General features: G+C 42.3%; 2 protein-coding genes across 7 annotated transcripts in view; one reads left to right on the top strand and one right to left on the bottom strand.

Annotated features, from left to right (window-relative positions):
* Window positions 1-14726, top strand: part of SLC6A6 (solute carrier family 6 member 6) — a 57349-nt gene extending 42623 nt beyond the window's left edge. For all 5 annotated transcript variants that reach the window (XM_071550456.1, XM_071550454.1, XM_071550452.1 and 2 more), the window contains 6 exons: window positions 415-527; window positions 3133-3270; window positions 4316-4418; window positions 5317-5417; window positions 6098-6268; window positions 7708-14726. In XM_071550456.1, coding sequence (XP_071406557.1) covers window positions 415-527; window positions 3133-3270; window positions 4316-4418; window positions 5317-5417; window positions 6098-6268; window positions 7708-7848 — 767 coding nt within the window. In that variant the 3' untranslated portion in view covers window positions 7849-14726. The remainder of the gene's footprint in view (window positions 1-414; window positions 528-3132; window positions 3271-4315; window positions 4419-5316; window positions 5418-6097; window positions 6269-7707) is intronic.
* Window positions 14727-16797: 2071 nt separating this feature from the next.
* GRIP2 (glutamate receptor interacting protein 2) overlaps window positions 16798-20343 on the bottom strand; it is a 252171-nt gene continuing 248625 nt past the window's right edge. For both annotated transcript variants that reach the window (XM_071550449.1, XM_071550450.1), the window contains exon 24: window positions 16798-18948. In XM_071550449.1, coding sequence (XP_071406550.1) covers window positions 18751-18948 — 198 coding nt within the window. In that variant the 3' untranslated portion in view covers window positions 16798-18750. The remainder of the gene's footprint in view (window positions 18949-20343) is intronic.

The raw sequence follows: 20343 nt of genomic DNA, 5'->3' as shown, positions 1-20343 counted from the left end.
ATGCAAAAGAGTTTCATCACTATCATCTTCATCATGACCATGTGGGCTAGCAGTGGGATTCTACCATTCCCCTGGGTCACCCCTTCTCTCCCCGGCCCCCAGTACTGTCCTGTATCCGTGCAGGGCAGGTATAGGACACCTCCATTATTGGCATGTTTGAGACAGATGTTAAAACTGGTGATCTGTTAGCAATGGCCTCGGGGGTTTGCCTGTGGTTTCTGCTGTAGTCATGCGTGCTTCGATTTCAGATAAAAGAGCCAAACTGTTTCACTTCTGGTATTTCCAGCTGCGTTTGGATTTATCTGAACGGAACCAGGCATTCCTGAATTTGAGGGTGGCTACTTTTACCAAAGAGCTGATACTTACTATTTCTCTTCCCTTCCCTTTCCCCTTCCCTATTTTCTCTTTCTCTAGGTCCAGGCCTGGCCTTCATTGCCTATCCAAAAGCTGTGTCCATGATGCCACTGCCCACCTTTTGGGCAATCCTTTTTTTTATTATGCTTCTGTTGCTTGGACTGGATAGCCAGGTTAGTATGATGGGTAGGGGATGTGTGGCTTATTGTATTGTCACTGCTCACTGAGAAAAGCTGAGTTAAGGCATGGATTAAGAGGAATTCATCTGGGTTGCTTTTTAGTGAGGAGCTGCACTTGATGAATCTGAATGTCAGTTCATAATATGGTATTGCTCAGTTATTCCTTGTCATAAGGAGTTAGTGAAATCCACAAGACCAGGCCAGTACTCCCTAACCTAAATTTCAGTCCCAGTCTGGCCACAAAATACCACTATTTTGGTTGCAGTGCAGTATTTTCTTGCTTTGAAGAAAAGCCTAATCATTTTAAAACATAAAAATCTGTAGCAGTCAGTTCCACAGAGTACTTTGTGCCATTGCAATCACCTGTAGTGTGCATACACCATCATTTAAACACTTTCAGAATTAATAACTACTAGAAATACATGTTTTGATAGTTGCCAAGTTCCAAAAAAAAGAAAAGTGAAGCTGTCGTGAGATACAAAAAGCCCAAAATGTTTTGTACAGTGTCTTTATGAGCAGTCAGTGGATGAAGCTGCATCCTTTTTTGGTGGCCTTGGGCTTGGAGGTGCTGAACAGTGTGGGATCCTGCTGACTTTCACGTCACCAGCATGCACTCAGTACCTCCAAACAGGTCACACATTGCAGCTGTACTAATTTTATAGCACACACTGCTATTAATCAGTGAACATGAAAAAATCAAAATGCTCAGTCCAAGAAAGTTAGGTTATTTTTCCTAGTGGTTGCTTGTAGGAATGTTGGACTAAATACTGCCAAGGCACCTGTAAATCATTTCAAGATAGTCCACTTACAAGGAAACATGGGTGACCAGGGATTATGCAGTAACTACAGATTCAAAATTCAAAGTTTAGTGCACTGAAATGGAAAGTCATTAAATTTAAAAAAAAAATGGTAAGGATGAAATGTTTATGTAGCCTAAATGCTCTCTTGCATGAGGAGAGCTCTGTAAATGGATTTTTACCCCATTGTTGTGTACTTAATCTCTTACATTTTTTATATTTCATTTGCCCTAAATTGCTCTTTATGACTTAATCTTTGAACTCCAGTGAGCAACTTTCAATCGCTCCAAAGTAAATGTGAAAGTACCCAATGCTGTGGTTCAGCAACCCTATGCTTATGCAAATTGGAAGCTGTCTAGTAATGTTAAAAAGCTCCTCACTGCGTAGAGTGATTAAAAGTAATTGGAGCGCTTAATTTCTCTTCTCCACCCCTCTGGTTTTTTGGAGTGCAGTCAAGCAGGTTTCTGGAATGCCAGAGCAATTTCAGATCAAATCAGTCCAAAGGAAAGGGTTGCATTAAAAAAGAAAACCAGTTTTACAAAAGTCAAAGGAACAAGACAGGAGGCAACAAAATCTGATACAGGACAAAATCTGTTTGCTGGACAGTCTATTTCCAAAATAAAGCTTCAGCTCTTGGTTGAAGAGGGTAGAGTTGTTACAGGCCACTTTTGGGCACTGTAAGAGCAGTAGAGGTACTGGGTAGGAAAAGGCAGCTTTTTCTGAAATCGTCTATGTCTCATAGACTCCCTGTGGTAAGTTATTAGTTATAAGAAGATGTATCTACTTAAAATGAAGATCATTTTACAGAGGGAGCCTTGATGGATACCTCCATGAAGACCTCATGTCTTGAGTGAGCTTTGTGCTTTTGTACCTTGCCAGGTTGAATGTACAGATCAGTTGAAAGATCCCTTCTTCGGCTCTATGTGGGGAATTTCAGTGGTCACTTTCTTCTGTGGGCAAAATGCATCTGTTTTTTGATTAACTTTCAACTTCTATTTAAATCCAGTTTGAGTTATTTCATTAACTGAAGGTACACATCTTAAACATACAGTTTTGCAAAGGCAAATAAGTACAGATACAGTTATTATGAAGCTAGATAAAGATTTTTAGCTCATTACTCATAGCTTCATTTTTGATTTACAAGTGAAAATGCTTTTCCAAATCATTGTATGGGGACTGTATGAACAGCTCCATTATTGCTGCAGAAATAACCAGAGCCTCAGTCAGAGATAATCTGCTCACATGTCCTGAAAGGCCCGTTCAGTCAAGAAGAGCTGCTATTTCACAACAAAGTCTCCTTTCCCTTGGCTGTATATTCACTAACAAACACAAATTGTGGAATTAACCTAGTACCTGTGAGGTTTTCTGGCATACCAAAAAAAGGCTGGTAGGTACTCTCCTAGCTTGGACTTCCTTGAATGTTTTCTCTCTGCACCTTTTGTAGCATTCGTCTTGTATTCATCTGGAACAGCAACAACATAAAAGCCACATAAGTGCCTTCCTGTCATCAAATTAACCTCTTTTATCCTTGTGGCTTGCATTTAGAGGGCCCCTTTGGTAGCTCATAAGGCTGCTAAGGAAATAAACAGTAATTCTGAAAGCTTGTTCCAACCTGAAAACTACGTTCATGCTTCAGCCTCTGGGTTACAATGGAATGGCTTTGAATTTATTTATTCAGAGCAGCATTTTGCCACAGAGTACAGTAGGGTGTTGCTGGGGAGGGTTTGCTCAAGTAGGAGCCTGGATGAAATGCATGGTGGATAATCTTCAAGTCATATTATTTCTGTTGTTTTCCCCTTTAGTTTGTTGAAGTTGAAGGACAGATCACGTCATTAGTTGATCTGCACCCATCCTTCCTAAGGAAGGGTTACCGACGGGAAATCTTCATCGCTATAGTGTGTTTCCTTAGCTATCTTCTGGGACTAACTATGGTGACTGAGGTAAGTAGCACCAATGCTGGAAATCGACTACTTTTTTAGCCATTTTTCAGGCCAGTTTTAGCTATTTAGCCACTCAGATGAGCAGTGCTTTTTAGATCTACAGAGCATCTTTCATCCCTAGATCTGAAAGCATTTTGAAAGGGAGCTATATATCCACCCACTATTCAGTCAGAGGAACAGAGACACGAAATCTCATTACATGCCATCTGATCTCAGGTACCAATCAGCATGAGTGTGAATATTAACATCTAGCTCTAAATGATGAAACTCTTTGGAAACCTTCAGCAAAACAGATTAAGAATCCATCCAATGCATGCAGGGAAAGAGATTTTTATCTTAGTTACACAGATTGAAATTAATTAAATACCACTGTGTTTATTCTAGTGTAAACAAGACAGGAATATGTTCCAGTGCCTGCACTGTTGTGATATTTATCTCCAAAATAAAATCCAAGGTTTTAAAAACAACTGGAAGAGCACGAATGTGGGAGATAAAATAGCACCTGTAACAGAGGTGCCTAACAAACAGTTTTTCAAGTAAAAGTGCAGGTATCTATAGTTCAGTGTAGTGAGAGCAGAGTATAAATAAAGAGAGTTAGAAAGCAAAAAATGAACTATTCTCATGAAAAACATCCTTTCCCTCAAATAATAAATGAAGACCCTGCTGGTGAACTGAACTTCGATTTTTAGTCTTTTGGAGGTGTTGATGTTAGGAAGCAACCTATTGTTTCTGTATATAGTTTGATTCTTTAAATGCCTGTCCTAAACTACTTCTAAGAAGGAAAGATTTTTAAGTATGTCAGTAGATTATGCTAAGTGGCTTAATTTGGTTTAATCATTGCCTTGTTTGAAATTCTTCCTCTAGTAAACATGCATATTCCCTGGGGAAGGTAATGCCAAATATTTAACTTACCTACTTGCTTGATTCTGCTTCTTATTAGACAGCAGTCACTGAGATACATTGATAGATGTTACTGGGAGCTGAGCCTGAAATATTTGGGTTTTTTTTCTGTTGGATTCTAACCAGTTATGTCTCTCTTTTACAGGGTGGCATGTATGTTTTTCAACTCTTTGACTACTATGCAGCTAGTGGTGTATGCCTTTTGTGGGTTGCATTCTTTGAATGTATTGCTGTAGCCTGGGTTTATGGTAAGTGAGACTCCTTTCATCTGATACCTTTTGATGAGTCAGTGACAATTTTGCTGGCCAAATATTTAATCATCAGCCGCCCCAGAATCTTCTTCCCAGCAACAGACACATGCCATTAAAATAAAAGTGCCCTGACCTCTTGGAGACAAATCTGCATCTGGGATGAAGCCAGCTTCCAGTGTTTTTCCACAAAATTTGAGTATTTTTCCATTGCTAATTAATAAAGGCACAATTAAGCACTTACATGTGTTAAGTTTAGAGGTAAGAGTTGAAGGTTTGGCCAGCCATGAAAATTCCTCTTTGTCTCTCAGAGAATTTCCTTTCAAGGCTGCAGTGTCCACAGGGCAAAGCCAACCAAACAGAAAGTACAAAAAGAGGGTTGACAGAAGAGTGTGTTCTGCCCCATTATTTTTAGGCAGTGCCAACTATCAAGGTCTGACAGTAGCCTCTGTAGCTGCCTGATTGCTGGTTAGAACTAATCATTTCCCTGATTGTTCATGTATTCCATCTCCTTAGAAAAGCCAAACAAGCAAAGCCATTGTTTTACACCCATCAGATTTCTGTAGAAGCAGGGTGCACTGTTTGTTGTCAACTCCTTTCCGTGGTGATTCCTCTGCCAAGTTCATTGAGAGTTTAGAGAGAGGAGACAGTGGCATGAGGGAGGCAGGAGGGATTAGCATTGCAGTCCTACATCCGAATAATGAGGGTAGGGGTGGGATGAGAGAGTCCCCCAACCTCTGAGTGTCTCAAGAAAGTAATTTTTGACTTCACAGCTGTGAGAAGCACTTGAAGAATACATCTGACACCCTATCTTCCCTTTAAATACCCCTTGGAGGCCTAGGAAAGCAGCTTTAATCCTACAGTCCTTACAAGGCTTTTATATGCTCAATTCCTACAGGCGCTGATAATATTTATGATGCCATTGAGGATATGATTGGATACAGACCTGGTCCCTGGATGAAATGGAGCTGGATTGTGATCACACCAGTTCTTTGTGTCGTGAGTACTGACTTGTGCTCTTTCAAATCTTCTGCATGGCAGTGCTGAGCCACCTCTTACTAGTTCTGCTCAAGAGAAGGCTGTTGCCTTCAGAGGCCAATTTGCAAAGACAATCTGGAGGCTTGAACATTCTTCTCAAAGTCATCATGTTCTCAGATGACAGCTGTTAACACGGCAGCCCTCTACTGTGCCTGTGCACATGGCAGTGGGCTACGTTTCAGTGTCTTTTTCTTAAAATTGACAAAATACTGCAGTCATTAAGAGAAAATTCACTCTCCAAAAAGCAGATATGGGACTGCTATGCCATTGTAACAAAAAGCCTTGAGCAGTCTGAGGCAGATCTCAGCTTGAAGTATTTCACTGGGTGGTAAGAACATCCTGGTAATCTCCTTGCAATGTACAGCAAATTGTTGATTCCTGAATAAGAGCAGGCAACGTACTGCAGCTGTTCAGCACCATCTCTTAACACTCTGTTGTCAAGAAGCAGGTGCTATACACAGATGCAGATGCTCTTTTAATTATTTAAATGGAAGAATAATTCCCCCATTGGTTTAAAATATGTAGGGTATCCATCAGCTCTGCCTTTTACTGCCTGTCTTCTCAGGGCCAGTGGTAGCACCAGAGTCCTATTGCTTCTGACATTATTTGAGCCTCACTTTGTTTTGCTTTCTCATCCACAGGGGTGCTTTATCTTTTCTTTGGCCAAGTACAAACCCCTGACCTACAACAAGGTCTACACATACCCAGACTGGGCAATTGGTCTGGGCTGGGTTCTTGCCCTTTCCTCCATGATCTGCATCCCTATGGTGATGGTCATCCGCATCATTCAGTCAGATGGGTCACTCATTGAGGTAAGAGCAACCACTTGTTTGTTTAGGGGAGAAAGGGAGCTTTAACTTTGTTATATAGAAAATAATACTTTGAAAACTGCCACCTTGTCCAGGTGTAGGACAAATAATACTGTTAAAGATCACCTGCCCTTTGGGCAAACAGTAGAAACAGAGCAAACACAAAGCCTTCTGTCCTCAGACAAACAAGTGATTTTACTCGTGTCCCATTTGTGCATTTTCCAGCTTGGCAAATCATTACCTGCACATGCAGACAAACAGTCCAGGACTGGGATGTTTCTGAGTATCAGGTCTCTCTTCTCCCGCCTGCAGGGACTTGGAAGCATGATCCTGAAAATCACAGAGAAAGCAAGAGGGAGAGAGACCTGGGTCAAAAAACCTGGTTACACAAAAGCTTGCTGAATTTCAGGGAATTTTGGATACACCTGGGGATAGCATGGCTCTCAGGCATGGCCTTCACTAAATAGAAGCCAACCCCCCCCCGCCAGTGGGCTTCACTTTTTAGTTTTTTTAATTTCTTTTTATTTTATTTCAAATTGAAACACTGCATCCAGATTGTTCTGATCTTTGGAAAACTGAGTCTGATTCAGACTTGGCAGATTCCCTTGGGTTTGGATTTGCAGGCAATCTGTTGCCCTTCACAGTTCAGTGTGGGTTCCCCTAATTTGTTTTTCTTCCAGTATGAAGTTTTTAGAGACTGTGCAACTTAGCAATTCTCTTCTAAGTTTTCAGATTAGTTTTGTTTTTGCCTAATGAGATGGTCTTAAATGCAGCCCAGGCTATTCTTGGAGGAGAAAGTGGGACACTTTGGATTAGGAAAAATGAGAGAATAGAATTTAAAAAATTGCCCAAACCAAACTTTTCCCATAGTGCAAACACTTGCATTTGTTTTCGTCCAAGTGTCAATGGTCTTTTTCAGCTGTGGCCAGGGCATAAGTGTTAATTTTCCTGCCTACATAGTCACCATTGTCACCATGAGAGACAACTCTAGAAGTAGCCAAAACCTTGCTCAAAGACCATATTAGGAAAGAAAAGAAGAGTAAACATTGGTCAGATGCCATTTAGTTCTTGCTTTGAGAACTGAGATGTAGGAAAGAAGTTGCCACTTGGCAGTGAGGGCTGGGCTGATGGGCAGAGCTCTTTCTAAATGAGGAAAGAGAACACACATCATTTGAGGAGCAGCAGCAGCACTGTGTGCAGGGTGCTGGAATACACTGGGAATTTCCTCTCCTATCTGACTTCCTGCATCAAGTTAGGCTCTGCAGCTGTTCAGAAGTTTGAGGGGTTTCTCCACAGATCCCCATGTTCATGCAGACCCACGGGGTGTACGCGCATCCCTGACAATGCTATTCCTGCCCCTGGATTCCTGCATCCTCCATCCCGCACATGGAGACACAGAGGACTCTTGGTCGCCTCACCTCTGCTTTCCTTTTTTCTTTCAGAGGATAAAGGCAGTGGCTGCCCCCAAGGAAGTGAATCGATGGTCCAAAGAAACAGAGAGTGGCACCCCCTTCTGCCCCAATGGAACTTCAAATGGCGGATTGATCAAGCCAACTCATATCATTGTGGAAACCATGATGTGAGCTCTCTCTGTGAGAGGATAAACCTGCTTTAACTGCCGTTTACTAACCATAGATTCTCATAGGACCAGGTTTACAGAGCTTTATATTTGCACTAGGATTTATTTTTATTTCTCACAGAGAAAGTTATTTTTTGTGTGTGTTTTTTTTTTTAATATTTTGTAAGGTAATCACAGCAGACGTCTCTCTGTAGAGGGAGAGCTTTCATATCAGACTAGACATATTACAGGAATTTACTATTATTGGTTTTTTTAAATATATATATCTTTATCTCTAAATATTATACACCTTACCACTTGAATTGATTGTCTTACCAGCAATACATTCAAGTCTCAGAAAGAAATGTTAGGTGCTGGTATGGTTGGGAGCAGGGTAACCTACAGAACACACAAAAGGAGCTCTGTTGAGAGATAAGATTTTTTTTTTAAATGCTGTTTCAAGAGAATTTTCAAAGGTGTAGTATTTCCACCCTCTGGTTCAATTGTGGTAAACGACAGGTGTCAGGGTCACTTTAGGGAGTGGGTACAGTTTTCTTTATCACAGTCCCTGAATAAGGATATGGCCAAACAGCTGGGCAGAGAGTTTTCAAGAGAAGCAGAGAAGTTGGGTGTGAAAAGCCTTGCAGCCGTCCCTGACGGTGTTGGGATCCTGTCACACCAACAGAGAAGGACTTAAGGAAGGCTTTTGCAGGATTTGACATGGTTCGGGGGTTTTTTATTATTTTTTTAGATGTTTGGGGGTTTTTTACCTGAATGAAATGCCTGCTGTTTCTGCATGAGCAGGGAGGTTGAGCACCTGCTCCTGCATTTTCCAGCAAAGCATATTTTGATGCAGTGGCACTGGTGTAAACTTGAATTCTGCAAACTGGGATGGCAGCCTGACCCCAGGCAACAGGATGAGCACTGAGGAGCCAAGAGGGGAAAAGCAGCACCTGCCCTCTGGGTGCTTCAGATGTTCACTTCCTCATTTGGCCTTTTGTTTGGGGCAGAAAAATAAAAGAATCACTTCTGGACTCTTGACAGTTCAGAAGTGAATGCAAACCAGGTCATTCCTGACAGAAAGAACAAAACCACTCACCTGGTGAACCGGTATTGATAACAAGCATGTTGTTAATAATAATAGTAATGATGATGATGATAATAATAGCACACAGCAAACAGGTGCTTTTCATCCATGTATCTCAAAAATGCTTTTCCAAGTTCAGTAACCAGGATTTGCTTTATTTATTTATTTGGGGGAGAGGGGGGTGTCATTGCTGTTGGAGGAACAGACAAAAGGACTATGAAAGTCCCTTGTCCCGTGTTACTAAATAGCAGTAGTGGACTTAGAGCCCTCAGTCTCCTTGCTCATCATTGGGTTAAAACGTGATTTGATTAGATTTGATTTGATTTTTAGGGGGATGGAGGGACATATTTATTAATTTTACAAACTAAAGGAACAGGGCTTTTGGGAATTTAAGTTAAAGCAAAGAGAACATGTAACACTGAAATATTTTGCATTGACCAGGAGGAATTGAATACTGTTCCAGGTGAGACTGGGGAGTGAAGAGAAACCACTATAAAGAGTGTAGGAATGGGGGGTCCACTTAATGTGGTCCAGGTGATTTTTTTTCCATGGGGAATTGGATCCCCAAAGACTGTCCAAAACATGCACAAAAGCATTTTCTTTTCTTTTTTTTTTTTTTTTTAGACTTGAGCAGGTTATGCTGGGAACAGGTTCTCTGGTGAAACTCAGCGTTTTCTTGTGGGCATTTTATTAAAGGAAGAGTTTTTTCTAATGTACCACAGTTAGGTATCCAAAGGTATTTAGAAGAAATGCTTGATTAAAGCAGAGTTTGTATCTGCTTATTCTGCTGTCAGCTTTGTCTGTCAGGGCAGAGTTTATCATTTATCTAAACAGGAACATAACCAGTTCTTAACATTCCTACACAGTAGTTTTATTTTATCTTTTGATTTGTCCCATGGGCTAGCTGGACACAGCAGCACAAACACTTGTTAACTTGTTGGTTTTCCTGTAACAGAAAAGGGATGATTTAAAGCTAAGAGATGGACCAAAATAATTATTAAAGAAAAAAGTGGATGCATCAGTAACTTTGAAAATCTTTCTTGTTCAAATTTGTAGATATTTTTGCATCAGATAGGTGAGTTGTAGCAACAAAACCAGCCATGGCAGAATTACTTTTGTTTCCTTTTTTCTGGTTGCTCTGAGAGTTCTAAATGAAACTTTTCCACAGCTGGAGATAGCAAACATCTAATGACACCTGCTGGGTGAGTGGCAATAGCCATCAAAGATCACAAGAGGAATTCTGAGAGCCACAGGGTGTCATCAAATGTGCCCAAAATAAAGAAACATCCATAGAGCATTTTTTTTTAGTAGCCTTTAACAATCAAAGGCAAGGAAATGTAATCAAAGATTACTCTCTTAGTGCACTTCAGCTTGGACTCTCATTTTTGCGTTGCAATTAGTGTCTGAAGCAAACAGGCACAGGTGAAGAGGGAGTAGCAGGTTAGAGGGGTCTAAATGGTTTTTATGAGTGCAGATGAAACAGGGACGTTTGATTTATTTCCTTTTTTTATATATATACATTGTCATACATTGTGTTTGTTTGCACATCACTCTTGTGCTGTAGAGCTGAGACAAGCTTTAGTTAGGGAAAGAAATGGTTTGGCTACATCAGAGATGTCTCCAGCGCATCAGCTGGGCATTTAAACTTCTCCCATGTTGCGGAGAGTGTCTTTGTATGAAGAACCAGAGGGCCGATACTACACCTTTCAATATACAACTACTAGAGAACTAGAACCCAACCCCATTTCGATACAAACTGTGCCATTCAAATCAGTCGCTTCCATGTTCCAAGTGAAAATGTCTCACATATATGCAACAACCTCATTGAAGCATTCTCTATGTCAGCTTCTCTGGCCCTGCTGTGCTCCTTGGCACGTCTGCAAGGCAGGGCTGGGACTCACCAAGAGCCAAGAAATTATTGTTTCTGGAAAACAGTTCCACTCTCCCCTTCCCCCTCCCCTGAAAAAAAAAAAAGTACTTAATTCCTCTTGTTTTCTCTGGGGTTTGAGTTCCAGTGAGAACTCTTTCATTTTTATAGTTTGGGGGTTTTTCCTAACAGTTTTATCAGATTTCTGAACTTTTCTTGGTGATAAATTTGCATTTCAACATGATCCTCTGCCAAATTTATTAAAAAATAATTTTTAAAACAGTTTGTGTTTTCTACCTATTTTGACTGCAAAGACAACTGATTTTTTTCATATATTTACTTGTTTAAACTCTTGTGGCATATTTTACCTGTTTTGTGTAAATGAGGAACTCTATATTAAAGTATCATGACTAGTCATAGATGAACTGGTTTGGATCCGGGGAAGACTTAGTGTAGTTTTGGTGTGAGATCTTTGGTGTGAGATCCCTGAGATTAAAGCCAGCATAAACCAAGACAAAACGCACACCTTTTCATATTTCATGTACCTTTGTGTTGATGGGTTCTTCTTAGCTTGAAAATAGCAGAGTTACAGCAGTATTTATTTCTAGCTGAACTGAAATAAAGAGATAGTAGAAATATAAAGGGGAACATTCTTCCCACAAGATTTTCTGACCTGTTTTTTGTTCTTCCCAAGTTTCCAAACCTTTTCAGTTCACCTCTCACTAGTGATGATCTCACAGAATGAGCATCTATTGTAAGGGACTTTACTAGTAGTCTGTATCTTGGTATTTAAACAGTATGATTTCATAAATAGAACTGGTTTTTTATTGTTGTTGTTATTCTAATTTTCCTTCTCATCCATAGCTTTCCTTTTCATCTGGTCCAGATAGATCCATACACATAGAAAAGTCCTTTTTTAAAGTTTAAGATAGTAGGTCCACAATGGATTTGTTCCTGTGTTGTAAATGAAAATACAAAAGCCTGCATTTTCCATCTAGAGCAGTGCTGGTGGTCACCCTACAGCAGCAGCACAGCTCCTGGAATTAGGGGCTGGAGGGGAGTTAGGAATGGTCTGCTAGGACAGGTCAGCAAAACTGATTTTGCTGTTCTTGAGGAGAGGAGGAAATCAGGAAAAGAAAAAAGTGCAGCCTTACAGTTGTTATAACACCAAAAAAACCCCAGCAGTCATCAGCAGAGCCTTCAATGTCATCATCAGGACAGCACCTTCTGCAGCTGTTTTCAGTCCTATGTGCATCCTCCTGTCTCAACTGCAGATGCTCCTGGTTCCTCTTCTTTGTCTTGGTGTTAGATAAGCCACATGCATCTGAAGACACAAGGACATCTCCATTCAATAGGTTTTTTCCAAGTCTCCTCCTGGTCTGTTTTATTTTGCTAAGGAGACTTACAGTTTTGTTGAGGTTGTGCTTGTCACACTTGGGTTCAAAGCTCCCACTTGTTGCATTAATGGCGAACTTCCATCCATGGGAGGAGGATTTGAACACTTTTGAATAACTGATTATTAGCTTCCACATCTTGTGGTCACTGCAGGATCACTCATGGAGGCATAATGTATATAAAATGTTAAATAAGCTGTGCATTGAATGGAGTGGACAAGTTAGTTAAGCAGCTCAAGTACACTTGGAAGAAAGATGATGCTGACATCATTTCCAAGGAGGTTCAATGTAAGTTGCTCACTTTCAGTAAAAAGAATAAAAATAAATCTGTGTTAAAGTAGACTAGTAGATGAAATCTTCCACCCTCATATGCACGCACACAGTGGGGACATTGCTTCTATTTCTAGGCTGCAAAGCATGTGTGTTAAGTCTTGCCAAGCTGTTCAGGATGAGGATTGAGGAGGTTTAGGCACCACTTGCCAGCAAAAAGCCAACCTGCCAGGGTGTCCAAATGGTCTTTCCTAAATGGGGGTGGTGGAAGAAAGAAAGTAATGACAAAATCCTGGACCATGGCCCCTCCAAGGAAGTCTTAATTTTGGACTTGAAAACTCTCCTGGCTCTTTGTAGGCACTACATGGCTCCTGGCATGGGAGGTTGGGTGTGGCATGGGTTCAGGCAGCTGCCTTGGACTTCTTTTCTCCAAAATCAGCATCCAAAGCCTTGTGGTTAGGATTGACACGTAGTTGTGTATTTATATATTTGCATGAGCAAAGGTCAGGAACTGTCAGACCCTGGTAGCTTTTTTTATTTCTTATAATCAAAGCTAAGCTGAAGAAATGAAGTGCTTAGTTGATTCAGTGACACTTGATACTTAAGAAACCCATGAAATAATGAGAAAGAGGCTCCCCAAGTTCCATATTTTGGTCACAGAAATTTTCTTATGGTATTAGAGGTCAATATGAGTCTATGGGAAAGATTGCTCAAGAAAGACTTGAGTATAACCAGCACCAGCCCCTGCTGAAAAACTGCCTACTCCAGCTCTGCACCCTCCACCAGATCGTGGCTTTTCTCAGCCAGCCCAGAATAAATGTGTACATGGACAATTCTTCTCTGCTTAAAAAAAAATAAAAAACTCAATTTGTTTGTTTCTATTAAAAAAATAAATAGAAAAAGTCACATTTTGTGTGGGTTTTTTTCTATTTGTCAGTGGAATTGGTGATTTCAACCTATCTATGTCCTAAAACAGGAGCAGAAATAGCTTCAAACACCATCTGACCAAAAAAAGAAAAAAAAAAAGAAAGAAAAAAGAAGAGGTAGGCTCAATATTTTGCAGGTTGAAAACATTAAGAAAACAAATCACCCCACCCATCCCTATCAAAGGTGGAAAACTTCAGTGACAGGGTTTGTGACTGGAAACGAGCCTGACCCTGCTGGTATTGCTGGGCTATTGAATGGCAGAGCAGACACAGCTGTTGTGTCCTAATTTGAAATAATCACTGAAATGTCAGAATTTAATTACCAGGGGGTTTAGGAGTTAACTAAATTAAAGAGAATTTGGAAAGGGGCAAGTTTTTGGAGGCTTGTTCCCTGTGGCTTTGCAGTGCACAGCAGGATGGTGCTGCTTGCTTTCCCATTTGCAACAGAGGGAAAATGTGGCCTGACCTGAGAAATCAGACGAAACAATTGGAAAAAATACAGGTTAAAAAAAGAAAATGAAACTCAATTATGCTGTGGAGCTGTGCACGTGCCCTGTGTGTGTGCATATGTGGGGGGAGGTTCAGCCCTGTAGCTGAGTCCCTGGAAGCACAATACACAGTCTTTCTAACTCTGCCTGCTTCTGCAGTTGAGATGTTGAAAAGATTTGAAGTTTTTTTATTAATATATAAAGAAAAAAAAAAACAAACCAGTGGCAAAATTATGTTGAGAGGCTGATAAAAAAAAGGGGCAAGTTGAGTTAGTCACCTGCTCCTGTCCTGGAAGCCAGCACTGGTCTCTCAGCATCGCAGCATCCCAGTACTGTTCTGAAGTGCTTGTTGTTCAATAGGATGTTGTTTTTCTCCAGTGTAATGTTGTGATTGTTACCTGATAATGTTGCCAGGGACTTCACATTGTAAGAGGTGGTCCATCTTGTTTGATGTGTTTGGCTAAAAAAAAACAGTGGTGTTTTTTTTTATTATTTAAATTCCTAGCAACTGTGACTACAGTAATGTGATGAGTAGCACATACAGCACGGAGGCAAGGGCGATGATGGCCTCCTTAAAAATGTCATCTGAACTTTTTTTAAAGAAAAAATCTTAAAAATATTTTTAAAACATTTTAAAACATTTTTTGTGTGTTCCAAAGCGGAATATTTGTATTTGAAAAAAATCCTGGAGTGTAATTTAATCCTAAAACCCCCTAACCTTTGTGTATATGGTAAATGTTTGTATTTTGCAGTTTCCATTTTGCTTTTTAGATAAATAAAATGTATATGGATATTTTTAAGTCATCTTTGCTTTTTTAGATGAGTTTGTAATCACCTTATAACTGAAAATAAAACTTTCCTTTATAAACCAGCTATGCTCTTGGGTGGTTTTTTTGGTCTTTGAGTAGCTCAGTTCTGCCTTTTAAACTTATTACTTATTTTGAGGTTGTTGTTTTTTGCGGGGTTTTGTGGGTTTTTTACATCCTCATAAAATATTCCTTTTTATATATATGTGTGTGTGTGTGTGTGTATATATATTTATATATATATTTATATATATATTTATATATATTTATATATGTAAAATAGGTATTATCACTATATGAGTTCACATCCATCATGTTTTCATCCTGGTTGACAGCTCAGCCCCACGCAGCCACTCAGTAACTCCCTCACCCAGTGGGATGGGGACAGATTGGAAGGGTAAAAGTGCAAAAATATGTCAGTTGGGATACAGAAGGTTATTTCATGCTTGCTGATGACTTCTTCAGTCAAACAGATGGAGGTTAAACCAGAGCATCCATTCCTTAAGTCCTGATTTGAAGTAGAGAAACCAAAAACCAACATGTAGGTGGCTACTATTTGTGAAAAGTAATGCATCTGAGTATCACTGCTGAGCCTCCAGCACCCCATGCTGAGGATCAGCCCCACACCTGTTTTTATTCGGAGTTTTCTGGCTTGGCTGGTTACTCTGCTGGGTGTGATTGAGGACTTTGTCAGGCATTTCTCCTCTCCAGCACAGCCTGCAATGCCTGGGCTAAGCAGCCTGATAGCAGCACAGAACGCAACTGCAATGTGCTTCAGGTTAAAATAAATAAACAAGGAACTAAAAAAAGTCACTGAGTGCCACCGGGAGCTGCTGAAGGGTTTCAACTACCTGCCATGGGCAGCCATCCCCTGCTCAAGACTGCAGCTGCTTCCAGCAGCTGAGGTCCATGGGATAAGAGGTGACATCAACAGGAGATGTTGCCCACTGAGGCACATACCAGGAGAGCAGCACCATGTTAACCTTTTACCTGGTACACACCAAAACCCTGTGGGTCACATTGCATGGGCACTTGTTCAACTTGACATCACTCCAGTGCCTTGGTTGGCTCTGTGCACCTTTGGCCAGGCCCCAGTGCCAAATGTGCAAAGGGCCTTGTTCTGAAGTCTTTGCCCCGGGAGGGCAGCCAGAGATGGCAGATAATCTGGCAGATAAGATGTATTTACATGTGGCAATGATTCCCCAGGTCTAACCAGGAGCACTTCCATACCCTGCTCAGTCTCTGAAATTTCCTGCATTACCCACTTGGCCATGAAGGGTTGCAAAACCCAGCTCACCCTTTCCTTGCCAGTGAGCAGAGATTCCCTATGGCCCTATACAGGCAGCATTTCAACTTGCACTGCCCACACTGAAATGTAGGGGCACCCCAAACCCCTTTGCAAGAACATAGGAAAGGAACTTTCAGCATAGGGACATAAGGAACTATGTTCTGGGTTCATGGCAGTCACAAAATCACAAAATATTCTGAGCTGGAAAGACCCACTGGGATCATCGAGTTCAGCTCCTAAGTGAATGACCCATACACAGAACAAACCCACAACCTTAGCGTTACTAGCACCATGCTCTAGTCATCTCTTTGGATGTCTGGTTCCAGAAGGTGGGATTATTTGGCCACAGTGCGGCTCCCCAAGGCACCCCACTGAAGCTGCAAGGTGCTGAGCATCAGATGGGAAATCTCCTGCCAGCACACTGTCCTCCTTCTAAGCCAGTCGCAGGGATTAACCACAACTTTGCAAACACTGCCATGTCATGGCCACCATGTGCTTTGTTGCATCAGTGTTTTGTCATGAGGTAGCCCAACTTCAACCCAACAAGATTTCCAGTGTGCAAAAGCTGCAAGCACTGCTGTCACCATGAGCATGAGCATCTCCAGCTCTTACTGCTACCAGCTACAGCAAAATTGCCTCTCGTTGCTGTGTGGTGGCAGGGGACAACTCCACCCCTGCATGATAGCCCTACAAACAGTGGCCTCCCAGGAAAACCCTCTGTGTGTCCTCCTCGTTGCCCTTCAATGTGTCTTATAAATGGGAGTCTTTCGGCAAGTTAAAATGTTGCTGAAAGCAGAGCATCCCCTCACTATTGTCCTGCAGCAGAAAGAGACACAAACAAAAACAAACGCATTTCATTTGCTTTTATTTAATTAAAAAAAAAAGTCAAAGTCATTGCAATCCCATTTAAATGCAGAGATTTACAAATAGGTCCAAAACAGGACTAAAATATTCTTTGAAATGCTGTATTTTTAAATATTGTGCTTTCATAGATATATAAGAAAATTAGCATATAAAAATACTTTACAAGGAATACACTCTAATATATGGATAAAAATACACATTTAAGTAATGCATTTCATCTTCATATCATTCAAAATGCATAGGAAGGGATACAAGGACCAAGTTTTTCTTCCACTCTTTTTTTTTTAAAGCCTTTAATAAAAGTTGTCATTAAAAACCTATGAGAAGCTCCAGTGAGCTTCCACTGCTCAGAATATTGCATATAAAAACACTTTCGGCTGCACTGTCAATGCTCCACAGTATCAATTATGGCACATTATCTAGTTGTGGCAGCAATGGTATGGGATATTGCATACTCAAAGAGAAAATGGCTACAACAACAAATAGCTGGATGGGGCCGGGCACATGTCTGGAAGAAACACCCTGATACATTGTGCTATCACAGAGGGATGTCAGGGACAGACAGTGGCGGGGCAAGTTGTGGCTCAGCAAAGCAACAAACATGTGCTGTACACCCATCCAAAAACCTATGGACACCACTTGAGGTGGTGATGGAGGAGCCAAAAAGGAGAGCGGGGAACAGGGACAGTGGGCCCAGGGCTGTGGTGACCAGCTGACAGGCTCCTCGACTCCACTGTGCCCGAGGCTTCCAGAGGAAAGCAAGGCCAGGATCACGCCACCACCAGGACACGAACATCATCATAAAGTGCTAATACATGGAACATGGCAGGCAGACGAGGGAACCAATGCAAATATCACAGCCCTTGTTCCGCACGGGGCCAGGGGCTCTTGGGAGTGAGGGGAGCATTGTGCTTGCAAAGCCACATGAGGCCAGCAACAGGCAAAGTGGGCACACACACCAACCAGCCCACATGGGACACAGGGACACAACCTCCACCTAACAAAGGATTTATCATGCCACTGCCTGATGGGAGATGACAAGGTTTCATTAACTCAGAACATCAGGGTCAGCAGCCCTGGGAATTTCAATATTCTGCTATTTACTTGCAGGCACAGGCCAGGATTGCAAGCAAGAGATCTCCATAAAGCTCAGACAAACAAGGTGGCTGGGGAGTTGAGCAGGTACTCAAGGCCCTTGCCCTTGGGTACAGCCTCTACTCTGCATTAAGCACTGCAGCACAGGTAACCACATTGCTCATGGGAATCAATGCTGAGACAAGGTGCATCATCTCACTATGGGGCAAGCCAGGCCAGGTGGGGAATATGGATTGGGCTGGCAGAAGGCAGTTGCAAATACTAATTTCTGAACAAGAATTGCATCCAGCCACTCTCAAGTACATTTTGAAATGTCATCTAACAAGCACTCTCCACAGCCCTGCATCAGGGGTGCAGGGGACTGCAGGAATTGATTTGTCAGGAACGTTGGAATGATGGAGCTGGGCACAACATAAAAGTAAAAGCATTTCAGTCCTGCTGTATGCAATTAACTGAGCAAAAAAGGAACGTAATAGCACCATGTGTGTTATAGGATGGCCAAGGCCTTCAGGGCAAGGAGGATGTTGGAGGCAGGACCCTGCACACTCAACAGCCAGGACACAGGGGGATGCCCTGCCACAGGGCATGTCTGTGGATGCTCCTTCCTCCAGTTGGCAGCTCGTCCCATCACCATTGCTGCCACAGCCCCCACATGCACATCCAGCCCTGATCTTCCCAGCAACATTTGGAGGTCTACAGGCTCACTGGAGACCCACCTCCTCACTTGAAGGTTATGGTACACACAGCATTTACAAATACCAGTGCAAAAAACAGGAGAAACACCCCAAATACCACAACAGCTCAGCAGAGGCTCTGGGCATTGTCTGCTCTGCTCCCACTGCTCAGAGCGTTTGGACACTCGCCTTGACCTCGGCTCCATGGGGCACCTGCGCCAGCAGCTCTCTGTTCCCCTCCAAGGGAGTGTTGGTAGCCGGTGCCAAGGGGTTTCGGCTGATCACCAGGTCCAGCTTATCTCCAGCCTCCGAAATCAAGGGAACGGCCAGACAGCAGTCAAAGTCTCTTGTTCGGATGTGATTTACCTGTGAGGATGGATTTAGGATGTGCCATGGGGAGGAACAACAGAAAGATCATGTTTGTTAGTTAGAAAATGTAAGATTAGTGCCAAACCCACACCTGGGAAAACACACAACACTTGAGGGTCCCTGATTCCGGGTTCACAGTGGAGCAGAGTGGAGGCACCCCTTTAGACTGAGCATCCTTGCTCAGATGAGGAAGTGGTAGAGGAAGTGGAAAAAATGGCCTGGATCAGGCATGAACCCTGACCCCCAGTACCTGGGGCAGTAGTACGAGTATTAAACACTGCAGGGCTCAAAAACAGTTCTCCAGTTCAAGCCTGTAGAAAAAAAGGTTGCTGTTTCCCATGATTTTTTGCCATCATGGCTTTTACTGGCCCTGAATTTGAGGTGCTGAGTATTCAGCCCCCAGAAAACAAATAAAGCCCTGAAGCTTCTGGCAACCATTTGTGAGCTCAAACAGCAGTAAACTGAGACTATACTGAACAATTTCTGCTTTCCCTATCCCCATTTACATTTTTCATTTCACAGGAGTCTGGATGTATTTCACGTGGCCTCAGGAGGCATCTGCAAATTCTCTCCATAGGATTCAGCAGTGAAAGCAGTTACTGCTGGCTCTTGCAGACCTTTAACTACAGTTTTTGGGCTGTGTCATCTGCAGAAACCACCCCAGCCCTGGCCTACAGTTACCAGAGCACCTGGGCTTGGTGCTAGAGAGCTCTGGGATGGAGCAGGCTGACAAATGGCATGGGAATGGGAAGCAAGGAAGGGAGAAAGGAATTTCCCACCCACCTTTGGAGTGAACGTAACTGGGGTCAAGTGTTGTTCCCCTCTCTGGGTAAGAGCTAGATGACTCTATACAACCAATGACTTACATCCCAAAACCCATTCTCAGAATTAATTCATGCCCACGAACTGGGCTCTGTGATGGTAGTGGTGATCCCTGCTTTAGCTAGTGTCCACACAGCCCCCAATACTGCCATTACAGCATAGTAACAAGGGACAATTTCTGGCCCAACTCATAGACAAGGAGAGATAAATGATGAGCCTTCTTAGCCCTTGTTCCCTGCCAGGCAGGCAGCTCCAGTGCAGAAGTGCCATTACTGCAGTGCCATGCTCCAGTTAATCCATCCAACTGAGAGGATTGTCTGTGACAGCAGGGACAAGGTGTTTCACTGGCCTTCAGCACATCATTGTGCCCACAGTGAGCAGCACTGTGAAGCATCCTCAGCAAGGCATCTCTGCACTTCTTGAGGGGAGTCGCCTGTACCAGGTCTGCAGACCCTCACTCACAGTTCCACACGTCAATGCCATGGCAATCGCCTCGTCTGCTCGTAGGTGTGCGCTGTGCGGCACAGCATGTGGAAGAAGGGTGTCGAAAGTCTCCATGCGGCTCTGTTT

Source organism: Pithys albifrons, chromosome 3 (assembly GCF_047495875.1).
Source record: "Pithys albifrons albifrons isolate INPA30051 chromosome 3, PitAlb_v1, whole genome shotgun sequence".
Classification (NCBI taxonomy): domain Eukaryota; kingdom Metazoa; phylum Chordata; class Aves; order Passeriformes; family Thamnophilidae; genus Pithys; species Pithys albifrons.
The sequence above is the reverse complement of the archived record's forward strand: the minus strand, read 5'-3'. Positions and strand labels throughout refer to the sequence as shown.